Source organism: Bison bison, unplaced genomic scaffold (assembly GCF_000754665.1).
Source record: "Bison bison bison isolate TAMUID 2011002044 unplaced genomic scaffold, Bison_UMD1.0 scf7180017864215, whole genome shotgun sequence".
In the NCBI taxonomy this organism is placed as follows: domain Eukaryota; kingdom Metazoa; phylum Chordata; class Mammalia; order Artiodactyla; family Bovidae; genus Bison; species Bison bison.
Window position 1 is genome coordinate 1,305,072 of NW_011494787.1, and position 15,147 is coordinate 1,320,218.

At 48.1% G+C, this 15,147-nt stretch overlaps 1 protein-coding gene across 1 annotated transcript in view; it reads right to left on the reverse strand.

The window, feature by feature from the left end:
* Positions 1-7,160: 7,160 nt before the first annotated feature.
* Positions 7,161-15,147, reverse strand: part of CAPN14 (calpain 14) — a 36,951-nt gene continuing 28,964 nt past the window's right edge. Inside the window, exons 17-22 of the mRNA XM_010845285.1 lie at positions 13,318-13,382; positions 12,068-12,136; positions 10,861-10,939; positions 9,935-10,051; positions 9,515-9,570; positions 7,161-7,643 (exon numbers count right to left, since the gene is read on the reverse strand). Of these exons, the coding sequence (XP_010843587.1) occupies positions 7,617-7,643; positions 9,515-9,570; positions 9,935-10,051; positions 10,861-10,939; positions 12,068-12,136; positions 13,318-13,382 (413 nt within the window). The 3' untranslated portion in view covers positions 7,161-7,616. The remainder of the gene's footprint in view (positions 7,644-9,514; positions 9,571-9,934; positions 10,052-10,860; positions 10,940-12,067; positions 12,137-13,317; positions 13,383-15,147) is intronic.

The following is a 15,147-nucleotide window of genomic DNA, read 5'->3' on the forward strand; positions in this document are numbered from 1 at the left end:
TGGGGTGCTGTCCACAGTGTATTCTTGGGCATCATTCAGCACTCTGCGTGCAAGCTGACCCACCTTACCGGGGGTGCGGGGGAGTCCTGAGGGACCCCTCCACCCACCACACATGCAGACACAGCACCCGCATCTCAGCAGCTGGGCTAGAGAGTTGGAAGCACGCAGTCCTCCCACCCCCAGCGCCCAGTCCCCGCTTCTGGCCCCAGGTGTCGTGGGGGGACTACCTTGCTGCAAGGACAGCGGCCAACTCCACTGCCAACAGATCACCAAGCCGAAGGGCTCGCAGACCAAAGCAAGAGCCGCAGCTCAAGTGGGTGACTGGATCAATTTAAAACAGCGGACGCAAGTTGGGGAGAGACACTCAGGATATTGTGAAAAGACCACACCACCGAATCCTGGGTGTCCCGTCCTGGCTGCCACATCAGCCCTTCCTGCTGTTGGTGTGGTCACAAGCAACAGAGCTGAGGCTTTGAGTAAAAGACAGAAGGTTCTGGGCCCAGCCACACAGGTGCTCTATCAGTGAGCCTCAGGCAGGGACAGCGGGGCACAGCTGCAGATCATCAATTTAGTCAGCTGAAAGCCGAGGTGCTTATCTGCGTTTCTAGGGGTTAGAATGGGACCAGATGGGTGTCACCAATGGGCAGCTGATTGAAGATCGAGTGTCTCATGGGTCTCGTGTACGTTTGGTGTAGCCTGAATATTTGATGCTTCACATGTCTCATGTATATTTAGTGTGAATCATGAATATTCAGAGCCCACTCTTCTCCATCCCTTCCTATCTGCATTCACGCTGTGGTTCACTCTATCTACTTCTAATTGGTCTTTCAAGCCATTTGCTTCTATACTAATTTTTATCTATCCTCCTTATTTGTTTGGTTCCCTTATTTTCTAGAGTAGAATCAAATATTCTCAAATAATCCAGCAAACACACATGACTCCAGGTCTATGCACTAGAATAGTAGCCCCCACTTTACAATTTGCAATTCTCTCTTACACTCACAATCTTACGTAATCTTTGCCACCGTCCAGGGAGGCAGGAGTCACCATCCCAAATCAGAAGATGAATATACCGATTCTCAGAGAGGTCAAATACTTTCCTAAGGCTACCAACCTCACCTCCAGTAGCTGGCAGAAGGGACGTAAGCTCACATCATCTGGCTTCTGGTCAGGTGTGTTGCGCTTTTACTAGCCCACTCCTGAGTCATTCTTACTCCCTTAAGGACCCAACTTTCACAGCAGAACTTGAAGGATTCAGAATTCCTTTCACTTCCTGAGCCTCCAGCCCCACATAGCCTGATCTGAAGAAACCATCGATTCTGGGAGCCTGGGCGTTAGACACACACGCACCCGGGCAGCAATGAGCAGCCCTGAGTGACAGTCTTTCAGGCCCCTTTCCGGGTATCACCTACAAACCAAACTGCAAACACACAACCTCCAGAGTCCCCAGGAGGGCTCCCTGTAACTCCCTCCTCCAGGCGCCCTGCCCGCACCCAGAGGCAGGGTCCTTCCAGCATGAAAGTCCTGGCCAAGGCCCTCTAACAATCTCTGACTCCTCTGATTCCTGGCCAAACACCAGGAAAAGAATGTTCTATGTCCGTCAACCATCCAAGCTGTATCCAGAGAACCTGGACCATGCAAAATGGGAGTCAGCCCTGCTGTGGGACCTGAACAAGTCCACTTCCCTGGGTGTGTGTGAAACCGAGGCTGAGAGAGCAGAGGGGCTGGCCCAGGGCTGCAGGCTGGTCTGCTCTCTCTGCCTGAGCAAGGCTGCTGCGGCCACTGTGTGGCCTTGGCTGGGCTGCCTCTCCTGTTACTGCTCAAGAGCAATTTGGCTATTAACTGAGTGAGTGGACAGTCAAGCTCGATGACACTCCCTCTCGGGGGTGATTTAATGTGAAGTCAATAGGAAGTCAAAACAAAGACAAAGATCATTTTGATCCTTTCATTTGGTCAAAAGGAAAATGAATCTGGGGAACATTCTTTGTATCAAAGCTCTGAAAGCCATGTTTTCCAAGCAGAACTGAAGCTTGGGTTTCAGGCATCAGAGCCCTGAGGCCTCTGGTTTGCCCTGGTTCAGAAACCACTTGGCTTCATGCCTGGGGGAATTCTGGGGCCACTGCAGAGTGGAGCGGCCCCTCCTGTGGGTCCACGGTAAACCATAGCAGAGGCCTGGCTTGGTGCTAAGCAGCTCACCATCATAACCGCACATGACACGTGATCCACACCATCCGGCAGACCACAGAAACATTGGCGACTCGCCAAAGGTAACTTACGCTAGTAAATGGTGGAGCCAGACGCAGGCAGGCTTTTGTTGTTGTTGTTCAAGCCCAGCCTGTGCTCTTGGCAAATTTATCTCCAGCCAGAGGCAGATTTAGAAGTTACACAGTCCAACCTCCCCCAACTGCACACATAACTCTTGTAAATAGTTGAATTGAGAAGTTAGGAAATGCGTCTAAGGCCCCATGGAGAGCTTTCCAGGAGAACAAAAAACACGCAGACTCCCCACCTAGGTGAGCCTTGTTCCTTCCACCTCCCCTCCCTGCCTGTATTGGGCTGCGCGACTGCTGGCCTCATATACTTCTGCCAGCAGGGGGAGCTGTTGAGGCTTAGGATGGAGATGTCTCACCAAGCAGGACCCGCCCCCTCCCACTGCCCACAGAGCTGCCACTGCCACCCTGAAAGCAAAAGTCTCTGGAACTTTCCCCAATTGGTTAATACCACTGAATTCTGAATGTGTAAGAGAAATGACGCCTGAGTCCCCGGAATGTCAAGATGTGGAAAATGTTTTCAGATAGAGCTTGATAACGCTTTTCACAGGTGGTCCGAATTGTCCCCTTGGACGGGAAACTGCGCTCAGCATCAGCATGCAACCAAACCTTATACAACATCTGAGGGGCCTTTCAGAGGAAAGTCGTTTGTCCCTAGGCAACCTTTATGTACTAATGTTTTCAGCTAGAAACTTGAATAGATGCTGGCTTTTTTTTTTTTTTTTTTTTTTTGATGCTGGCTTTTTAAATGACAGGATTCACCTGAATTGTTTCAAAAGTCATCCATTCATTCAGTAAAAACCAAACGTGAGTTAGGCACTAAGGCAGGCCCTGAGGTCCAAGGGTGAGAGAACTGGGTGCATCATCAGAGATGCATTTGAAACAAGGGCTTAGAAGCACAGCCTACTTTTCCCCCCAGAAACGAATAAGCTGTATAAAATGAAGTGCAGTGCAACAATTAGAACCTAAGCAGAAAAAGGAGACAAGAAAAAGGGAGTGAACCCACGTGGGGCTGAAAGTGGTTTTTTGAGCTGAGTCAGGTATCAGGACTCTAAATTAGCCAGCGTTTCCCAGGCTAGGGGCTGAAGATGTTAGTGGCAGTCCAGCTCCCAGGAAGGCGCCCTAGCATGGGAACAGGGCGCCATCTAGTGTCTATACAGCCTCAGTACATGCCACCGATGGCTGAGCCCCGCTCCACCCCCGCCCCCGCCCCCATCTGAGAAATCAGCTTGAGCTCACATCTTTTTTAAAAACTTTTTATTTTGTATTGAGATACAGACAGTTAACAATGTTGTCATGGTTTCAGGTGAACAGCGAAGGGGCCCAGCCATGCATGTATGTGTGTGTGTGTGTGTGTGTGTGTGTGCAGTTGCTGTCATGCCTGACTCTTTGTGACCCCAAGGACTGTAGCCCCTGCCAGTCTCCTCGGTCCATAGGATTTTTCCAAGGCAAAAATACTGGAGTGAGTTGCCACTTCCTCCTCCAGGGGATTTTCCTGACCCAGGGATCAAACCTGCATCTCCTGCATGGGCAGGTGAATTCTTTAACCCTGAGCCACCTGGGAAGCCAGCCATACATATACATGTATCCATTCTCCCCCAAACTCCCCTCTCATCTAGGCTGCCACACAGCATTGAGCAGAGTTCCATGTGCTGTACAGTAGGTCCTTGTTGGTTATCCGTTTTAAATATAGCAGTGTGTACATTTCCATTCCAAACTGCCTACCTTCCCCCTCATCCTTCCCCTCGGCAACCGTAAGTCCGTTCCCTAAGTCTGTGAGCTTGTATTTTTCAAGTGCTGAAACAACTGCTGGTCAGCATGGTCTCCAGAAATTGCTTGGTCTGTGGTCCAGAAAACCCCTCGCTGACAACCTGGGGTTCTGATGAGTAAACCTTCTCTTGCTTCTGAAGTTCAAGGGGAGCAGAAGGCAGCACCTGTGTCTGTTTGACTTGAGAGGAGCTTTCATTACAAGAGGGCCCCTTTCTCAGAGGTGCCTGGAGTTGGACCCCTGGCATTGGAGACTGGGCTGGACCTCCTGGGACCACACTTCAAGGAAGGAGTAACACATTCAGGAGACCCGGGTTCGATCTCTGGGTTGAGAAGCTCCCCTGGAGAAGGGAATGGCAACCCACTCCAGTATTCTTGCCTGGAGAATTCCATGAACAGAGGAGCCTGGCAGCCTACAAGCAGTCCATGGGATGGCAAAGAGTCGGACACTACTGGGCAACTAACAGTCAAAATCCTAATCACAATCAACACATTCAGAGAGGAGATGTAGAGGAAGAGGAAAGTAAAGGTGGAGGGTGAGACCTTGGGCGTTTCAGCGGAGTGGTTGTTATAAGTGACCATGTCTTAAAAACATAAGACATGTTTTTTTGTTTTATATATTTTTTATATTTAATAAATACATTATTTATTTAAAAAAATAAATAATAGTTGTAAGAAAAAATCTGCACTGCCTAAGAAAAAAAGAGGAGCTTCATTTACTGAGTGCGTATAGTATACCGGCATTATTTAGTCTTCATAATCACCCAGTAATGTAGACATTTTGGGCTCCATTTTACAAATGGTAACCTGAGGTCCAAGGTTGTAGAGCTAGACTCTTCCTGCCCAACCCCTCCCCGTTTTCATTGCTGTTGGACTTTGTAGCCCTCAATCTTCAGAACCCTGGGAGACAGGGTAACTCACGCACTATGGCCAGCAACATGACCCCAAAGGGCCATCTTACCAGAACTCCCCAAGAGCTGGCCACACAGCCTGCTCACCCACAAGTCAGGCAGAGCTGGCCTCCTCTTACCTACCTAGGGCCCACAGAACTCATTTTTGCCTTTTTTTCCTAAATATAAAAACATATGTTCCATTGGGAAAACATCAGCTTGGAAATCCTAGAGGCTAAAATCATTTCTCTAATCCAGAGTACCAACAGTAGGAAAGCAGTGCTCTGTACAGTTGGCAACTGACTGCCCTGCCCTGGGCCTTAACTGGAATCTGGAAGGTTCTCTGTGGTGACTGAATTTTTTTGTAACTTGTCATTAGAGGATAATTGCTTTATAATATTATGCTGATTTCTGCCATGCATCAACATGAATCAGCCACAAGTATATATATATATCTCCTCCCTCTTGGACCTCCCTCCCGTCTCCCACCCCATCCCATCCCTCTAGGCTGTCACAGAGCATTGGGTTGAGCTCCCAGTCAGCAACTGAACCTTTATACAAACCATGAGAGAAAGGAGAAAAGAAAAACCAGAATAAAGAAATAAACAGGGCAGGTACTTTAGTCCCTTTTATTTTATCAATAAGAATCCTTTTTTCCCCCTGAGATATGAAAGCTTAGGACAGGCTCCCTTGGCATGCTCTGCCTACTTGGGCTGGTCTTCTGGACAACCCAACCCTTTGGACTCCTGCCCTCACCTAACACCTCAGGACTGGCTCCTTGCTCCTTCATCGCTGGACTTCTGGATTGCACACTTTCCACCTCATGACTAGCTTGGGCTTTTGACTTCTGGAAATCACTGACGTCCAGCACTCAGATCTTCAGCGTGACTTCATCCTGACCTTCAATAGTCTATCCTGCCCTGGAGCTTTACTTGCTCTCACGCCCTGGGTAACAGCAGATGGGAGGGGGTTATGTGGGTAGGAACATGGCTTTGCCCCTCATTTCCAGTACTCAGCTTTGGGGGGCACAGAGGGAATCATCGGGGGTGGAGGTCAGCAGGGCCCAGGGCATCTGTGAGTCACCACAGCACACAGTGATACGTAAATTCAGGGGAGTGGAGGTTATACATGAGTGACAGGAGGCCATCTCTGACCACCACCAAGGAGCAGAAAGAGGGACTCTATCAGAATTCATTTCAGCATTGATTCCATCCGCACCAGCAAAACCATCACTCTGCAATCCACATGTCATGAAACCTTCCCCCAAAATCTGCAAAATTGCCTTCATGGTGCAAAGCAATAACAATTTAATTAAACCAAATATTTACAATGGCAGAATCCAAAGATAGAGATATTGATAAACAGACATAAAACTCTTTAAAAGAATATAAATACAGGATCAGTATTTATAAAATCAGTAATACCTCAAGTAGTAGTATACATGGCACTTTATGACAAACCGTTGTATTTTTCATCATTTGGAATAAATAAAGGTTTTTCTAAATAAAATGCTTTTCTACTCCCTGAGCCATGCTTTGAAAGTGCTCCCTCCTTCTCCCATACTGCCCATCTACCAAGCTGTCAAATTTCCTTTAGTTCTGCCAAAAGACACCCTTTGATCCCCCGCTTTCAGCCTCCTCCTCTAGTCTGCTATGGGCCCAGAAACCAGGCAGTCACATTGGTTAGAACAGTTTGTAAATGAATAATAAATAGAATTTTAACAAATGGCTGTAGGTTTCTAACTTATAAATAGAATGTATGGCCTTGGAAAATGGCCAATGCTCTGGTTTTCCATCTGGGTTCTGGGTTGGTAGGGATCCCAGGAAAATGAGGTATGAACATAGTTTTAAAAAAAAAAAACAGATATACTGACCATTTACTGATTAACTGTATGATGTAGCATGGATTTGTTATTTTTCTTTGAAGTAGACCTGATAGCCCATAGGTCAGGTAAACAGACTGACACCCATCATATGCAGGAAGCCCTTTAAGAAGCTGGGTGTTTCAAATCTACTGCTGCTGCTGCTGCTAAGTCGCTTCAGTCGTGTCCGACTCTGTGCGACCCGAGACAGCAGCCCACCAAATCTACTGGTACACATCAAATCCAACTATCTGGAGATATTGTTAGCAGAAGATCACTCAGTGACCTCAGAGGCCAGAGCCAGCCCATCCCCCCCAAACCCTGCCAATTCTATTATTTCTGCACTCTTGAAAGTGCAATATGGGTCTACTCCACCCCCAGATAGTTAAAACTTAGCCTATGCTGCTACCAGTTTATAGATGCCAATTTACATATGTCTATAAACATATCATTCCCTCTTCAGATCTTGAAACCTAGACTCTTACCCCAAATATGATGACATAGCATGTCTAAGGTCATTTAAGTTGGACACCCATGGAGGCAGTATCATACAAAGATAAGCACACCAACCCAGAGTCAACTCAGGCCACGTCTCTGCTTGTGGTTGTGGTTACTGTGGAGAAGAGCTGGTCTTGACAACCCCAAGGCAATCTTTACTCCCTCACTTCTCTTTTTGTATGCTGCCCATCCTCCCAGATGAGAAGGTGATGGCTGGAGACACAGTCCTGAAGAATTGTAGGTGGGTTGAACGTGGGTTGGTCTCACCTAAAGGCCACCCTTGGTCCATATGCAGAGTCCTCAGTGAGGATCAGTGAGCTTCCAGCCTTCTCAGCAGTACAGAGCCATCATTAGCCACTGGAATAATGAGGAAGCAGGTTACAGTCCATTCAGACCCATCTCTGACATTCAGTTAAGCATGCTTCATCTCTCAGTCACCTGGTGACTGGACGTGGGGCCTCCTCCCCCTCACTCCTGGGAAGCCATGGAGACAGGACATTAATAGATGGCTTAGCCAGAGGGACCACACCATCCAGTGGTAAGTATAAATCAACCTGAAATATAATCAACCTTGACTTCTCCTGGTGCCTGTGAATGATGATAGCCAGAGATGCTGGTTGATTCTACATTCAATTCGCAATGCAATTTTCCCCCACGAATTCAATTTGGCACGTTCTTGATAGCAGTGCGCAGGTGTGTGGACCGACTGGGCAGCAGAGATCCATTAGAGCATATTCTACATGTTTACATTTATGAACCCATTGGTCTGACAGCTTTATGTGTGTGTGATGAATGGTCCCTCTAACTCACACAGTGGGGATCTCTGGAGAGGCCACACCCCAGGCCAATTACATAAAAAGGGTCATGCTGATGCTGGTGATGATGAAGGTGATAATGGTGACATTACCAAAGGGATCAGAGAAAACCCCAGAGTGAAATCCCGACAAGTTTGCTGCTCCCTTCAGACCTCCTTGAATGACCTTGAGGATCTCCTTAAGGAACCAGAGATGATGAGGGCTGCAGAGACTCTTAGAGACCACCTCGCTCACCCAGCTCATCTCACATATTAGGACGTTGAGGCCCAGAGGTGTAGCATGATTTGCCCACAGATGGTTACAAGGGGTGCTGTGGCTTGTAACAGTCCATTCTCTTGTTGTGATAGCACATTGCTTTTTAGAAGCCTCCTCAAGCTGTGGGCTATCCTGTGTCGATTGCCACACTGACACTGTCCTGCTCTCTCAGTGCTGAGTCTGCGGCTATGGAGGGACTGCTTGAGATCAGGAGGTGGTCTTGGGGACCTTTGCTTGGGGATGGGCTCAGGAGTTCTAAAACCATTGCCTCTCTAGCTGCATCCCACCTTTACACTCAAACATGGGAGTGATTGAGGGTAGACACACTGTGGGTCCCTGTATCTTAGAAAGTGAAAGTCACTCATTCGTATTCAACTCTTTGCAACCCCATGGAATTCTCCAGGCCAGAACATTGGAGTGGGGAGTAGCCTTTCCCTTCTCCAGGGGATCTTCCCAACCCAGGGATCAAACCCAGGTCTCCCACCTTGCAGGCAGATTCTTTACCATCTGAGCCACCAGGGAAGCCCACCAGGGAACCTTCTATATCTTAGAAGGTTATTCCATAAAATGGACATCTGGGGTCAAGAGAGAAACCCCAGCTTTTATCAGTCCCTTCCTAAGCAGCTCAAACAGAGAATGTGTTTTATTTTTTTGGCCACCCTGCATGTGGTATCATAGTTCTCTGACCAGGGATTGAACCTGTGCCCCCTGTAGTGGAAGCACAGAGTCTTACCCACTGGCCTGCCAGGGAAGTCCCAGAGAATGTTTGAGAAAGAAAGGGCAGATGATTCAACTCCAGACTCCAATGTCTATGCAGCAAACACCATCTAACACCACATCTGGCCCATAGAAGGTGCTCAGTAAATCCATGCAACCTGAGTCATCGGGGAAGATAATTAGTGATCAGTGTCAGACACAGTGTTGTTTTCCCCTCAGCATATCACTTCAATCATTCAACAAACACTTGTACCTTCCCCCGTGCCTGGCACACAGCAGGTGCCCCATCAAAACAATGCCTGAATGAATGAATGAAGTGCTGTCCCCTGAACTCAGCAGAATGCAGGGTCCCCAGCACCCTTCTCCTTCACAAGACCCTGGACCCGCACTGGCCACCACTCCCTAAGATGATGAGACTCAATCCCGTGGAGAAGGTCTTACCTCTGGCTTCTGGAGGTATATCCCTTTGCCATCTTGGGTCAAGTTTTGGAAGACATCTGTGAAAATGCAGGAGAAAGGAACATAGTTAATGTGTGTGTGTGTGTGTGTGTGTGTGTGTGTGTTGGAAACATAAGGGACTAGCTCCTCCCATACATCCCCTCACCCGGGAACCCAATTTTGGCCTTGGTGCAACCACACGTGCCACACTTGTTCTAAGCAGGCCGCCCCACATCTCTGCCCTGGAACAGGCAAGGCATCCGTGAGTTTGGGGAGATGCAGCCAGGTTTCACAGAAACAGAGCCAGCGTTCCCCAGAGTTCCCTGCACTGGCAGCGTCCTCTTTGCGCTTGAACTGGGGACAGGTGGGCAATCCACGAGGAGAGCAGAGGAAGCCCTGGTCCACTCTCCTTCCCCAGCTTACCCTCCATGTTCTCCACACGCAGCATCAAGCGGACAAACCTGACGAAGTCCATCTGGAGGTCGGGGCCGCCGTAGCGGATAAGCATCAGCTGGCAGACGTCATCACTGAGCATGATTCCTGCGTGGAACACAGGCTCCTGCCGTGGGCACTGGGACCTCACACCTAGCTCCCCTCCCACCTGACGCCCCTAAATTGTCCCTCTATCTCCAGGACCTGAATTCTAATAGCCCAGGGTCTTCTTTGACAGGGTTCATTGTGAATTAATTACTTATCTTACTAATCTTATTTTCTCTCCATTCTCTGTCCCTGTCCCCTAGGCAACCAGGAGGATCTCTTGATCAAGCGGGTTACTGGCCTTCCAGGCAGGACGCAGTCTGCTTAGTGGTCAAGACAATCTGTTTTGGAGTCTGGGAGTCCCGGAGGTAAGCCCCAGGTGACTTAACTTATCTGAGCTGCTATTTCTTCCTCTGTAAAGTGGGGATTATGACAGGGTGTTGGCAAAGACTAAATAAAGTGTGGGTGTGCCAGCCCTCAGTAAATGTTAGCTGTGAACATACTGATAATAATCCATGTTTTAGTTAATCACAGATCCACATCTTTGGGCCTCTGAACTCAGGGAGTAACTCTGCTCTTTAGAACGACTGTAGGCTTCCCTAGTGGTTCAGTCGGTAAAGAATCTACCTGCAATGCAGATAGACCTGGGTTTGATTCCTGGGTCAGGAAGATGCCGTGGGGAAGGAAACGGCAACCTACTCCAGTACGCTTGTCTGGAAAATCCCATGGACAGAGGAGCCTGGCAGGCTGCAGTCCATGGGGTCACAAGAGTTGGACACGACTTTGTGACTAAACCACCAGCAGGACGTCACGCACCCCTACCCCACCCCTGCCCCACCCCCAGCCCCACTCCGGGCCTGCTGTGTGCCTACCTGCCTCCCTCATGGCAGCCCGCAGTTGGGCCCAATTCAGGGATCCTGACCGGTTAGTGTCTTGCTTGTGGAAAACCTCCTGGGAAGAACACAAAGCAAAGGCTGAGGAAGCCAGCCATCTCCAAGCACCCCCTGACCTTGCACCCCAGTATCAAGCCTGCAAGACTGCTAGTGAGCGTAGGCCTAGCTGCCCAGACAAGAACAGGCTGCAGTCTCCTAGCCGGGATCCCACCCCCGTCCCAGTTGTCCTTTAGGCTGTAAGAGGGGGCAGTGTTTCTGTCATGAGGGATGGAGAGTCGGGATACAGATAAAATGCTTAATCTAAGCGAATCATCCAAATTTTGAAGGGCTTCCGACCTGATGACTCAGGAGACAGGAGAACGGTTATGAGCAATGACTGGAAAAGTAGGCAGGAGACAATTTATGAAGGACTCTAAATGCCATGCTAAGGGGTGTGAACTTGATCTGAAGGCCACGGGGAGTCTCTTCCTTTTAGTTAGGTAAGGAAGGAGGCAACATGATCAGATGTCACTTTCAAAATCCAGAAGACTATTGCAACAGGCTCTCTGGGTTTGGAAGAGAAAGTAAGAAACACTAGAAGGACACTTGGGAAGACTGGGTGAGTGGTTGGGTAGTGTCCGGCAAGGGTATTCTCCTCGGTTCTGTCTCATCTCAGCAAAAATTGGAAGCGACGGACGTGAGAGCCCTGGGCGTGTCATAGCTCTCGGACAGACCATGTTATAGCTCTCAGGTCTTGAACAGACTGTGTTATAGCTCTTAGACAGATCAGTGTTACAGCTCCGTGTTACAGCTCAATTTTATTTAGAAAATAGCAGGAAAATACATCCTTGAGGTGTGAGGGCATGCCAACCCAAGATGTAAAGAGAAGAGAGGGGGAGACTTGATCCTTTGGCTCCTCTTTTTATATGTTTTTTCCTCCCCCCGGGCCTGCCCTACGTAAATTGGGCTAGCCAGGAGTGCTGTTTGTTCTACCTGAAGTCCTCACTCCAGTCCTCGGACCTCTCTTTGTTCTATTTTCGCTGGCTTTTCCCTTCGTTGTCTTTTAGCCACACCATTCTGGACTCGTGTTGCCTATTCTAACTACCTAACAGTAGAACGGGCTGAAAGGGAGAGGTCTTTTACAAGTTTTGCAGAATTGCCATTTCTGCGCCGTCCTGCGGGAGGCCGGCTAAACACTTGTTCTCACCTGATAGAACATCAGCTGCTTCCACAGGTCCCTGAATTCCTGGATACTCACAGTGCCGGATGCGTTAAGCTGATAGCAGGGTTAAGGTCAAAGCCACCATAGGAGTTTCATGCCCACCTCTGGAAGCAGTGATGGGCCCTTCACAGAGTCGCGGGCAACTTGGGACATCACAGTCAGTGTTGGACATGCCTAGTTGGCCTCCCCTGACTGGTCTGTCCAGCCCAGGGCTCCCTGGCCCTTGCTAGGAAAGGACAGAATGAGCTGGAACACAGCAACGCTGGGAAGAGAGGTGGGGATGATGGTGGTGACAACAGCTTCCATCTAGTGAAACAGGGTATTCTGATGTGGCCAATTTGATACAGTTTAAATAAAACATAGTAAATATTTTATCACTGTTGTTAAAACTAACTTATGGATGGATTCAGGCACAAGGGTGGATGAGGAGGCCTTTTCTATTTAGTCATTTTGTGACAAGTTAACAGCTGAATGGTTGGCTCTGTAGACCATGTCCAAGTCCCCCCATGTCAGAGAGACTGGGTCAAAAATACCACCACACACCAGCTCTGTTGGAGCCCTGGCGGTGGGCCTAGTGCTGAGCTACACACTTGACCTTCATTTTCACCTAGCAGTTGGGGTAGTTACTAACTGCCCCCTGCTCTGGATGATGAAATGAGAGCTCAGCGAGTATGATCTCATCTCTGGTGACAAGGCTGGGACCTGCCCCAAAGCCTGCACACCTGACCACCATCCCCCATCGCCCCTGGCCTCTGCAAAGTTGCTAACAAGATTCTTTGTATTTGCAACCCTCTTCACACTATCCATTCTATGTGCCTCTCTGCAGTGTGGGTAATTAAACTCCAGTTAACTTGTCCACTTCCCTGGTGGCTCAGATGGTAAAGCGTCTGCCTGCAATGCGGGAGACCCGGGTTCAATCCCTGGGTTGGGAAGATCTCCTGGAGAAGGAAACAGCAACCCACCCCAATACTCTTGCCTGGAGAATCCCACGGACGGAGGAGGAGCCTGGTAGGCTACAGTCCATGGGGTCACAAAGAGTCGGACGCGACTGAGCAACTTCACTTCACTTTCTACAGAATAGGCTTTAACACCACCCTTAGGCTACACATGAGGACTTTGTCACTCCTCAGAGCCCTAGTTAAGTGCTAGGGCTGGGTCTCAACCCCAGGAAGTCTGGCTCCAGGCCAAAGCTCTCCAACAGCAGAATGCATCCACCCACAAACCTGAAAGGATACATCCAGCAGGGCCAGGATTCCCTGACAGGCCTCAAGGCTGAAGAGAGGCTGTTTGCTTCCTAGACCTGTGAAGGAACAGAAAGAGTCTGCATGGGAGTGGCCCTGGGACTGCAGGGAGAGGCAGTGCTGTCTAGACCCTCCAGAGGTTCCAAGGAGCATCATTTATGTTGGGGGTGGGGAGAGTAAGAGCAGTGGAGACTGAGAGAGAAGGCTTGGCGGGTGGGGGCGCAGGAGGTGATTCCTACCCCCAAGGAAAACAGTAAAACCCTGCAGAAAACATTCTGGCTTACACAGTGGGACAGATGAACATGGCCCTTTGTACCTGGTGGACTGGCAGAGAGGTGACATTTTGTAACTGGGGGAGTGGCAGAGGCAGGTAGCCAGCTGGTCACAGACTACCCAGCCTGAAAGAGCAACTTGTCCAAGCTCCCACCCAAACTGGGAGACAGCCTCAGACATCTTGACAGTCCTCCTGTCAGCGATGGGACCTCTCTTTTTCACGTGAATCCATAGCTCCAGGTCAGGAGAAATTTCTCATTTAATTCCAAAGGAACCTCTTTTCTCATTCATTCACTAGCCCTAGTTTTACCTCCAGAAAAACATAAATAACTATCTGTCCCCTCCTTGACATCTCCCCTCCATTCTAAATATCTAAACATTTCTCCAACGCTTCCCCAGATGACATGGTTTCTAAACCCACACCTCCCTGTTCCATGAGCTATGCTTTGCCAGCATCTCCCTAAAATGTGATACCAAGACTGGAACACACGCCTGCAGCTGCAATTGGATTAAGCAGAGTACAGTGGGTCTATCATTTCCAAAATTTTCAGTCTGCATTTCCCAAATTACGTTCCAAGGGAGATGTTTTGCAGAGAAAGGGTTTTGAGTTCAAATACATTCGAAATGTTTTGTATTTACAAGCCTTTTCTCCATCATCATGTACCTTAGCACGTGATTGGTATAGAGGAGTCAACATTGAAATTTTGTTTAACACAGAATTACCTAAGCTCAATTGACCATAGAACCTAACCCTTTTTATTTCATGGAACACTCACTAAAACCTTTTGGTTTCTAACATTTCTTGGAACACGATTTCAAAAACACACATCTAAAGCTTCCATTAAATACTGTCTGAATTTGGATTAGCTTATTTAGCAGCAACTTAAAACTATTAGCACATGTTAAGCTCAAGGTCAACTAAATTAACCAGATATCTTTCAAATAAACTGCCACAAAGATGAGGTCTCTTCTGTTATGAACTTGTGTGACCGATTTTTTAAAAATTACAAAATGGCAGTTTTTAATTATCACCCTGACTGCATTTCATCTTTTTGGCTTGGGCACAGCTTGTGGTGAACATTCTGAATTTCAATTCTGTTGTCTATTAATGATTCCTCCCAGCTCTGTGCCATCTGCAGATCTCATAAGCCTTCGTGTCTTGTCTTTTCTTCTTCCAAGCCATTGATAAAAGCTGAGGACGTGTAGGGGGACCAAGGGCAGAATACAGAGATTCATCTAAGTGTCTAAACATGTAGACTCTGATCCATAACATAGAATTATTCCTCTGGTTTCATTTTTATAAAACTCTTGGGATTGATGCTAAAATTTTGAATCATATTGCTACTTTCCAACCCCCACTTCATCACTTGTTATGAGAGACTTTACCAACTATTTTGCCAAAATCTATAGTGGCTCTTTGATCTGTCCACCAGAAATCCTCTCATAGGAATAAATGAAAGCAATGTGTCCATCCATTCTTTTAAAAATTTAAATGTGCAGAAGCCATCTCTTTTAGATAATTTCCATAGAATTTTTTTTTTTTTTTTCGGA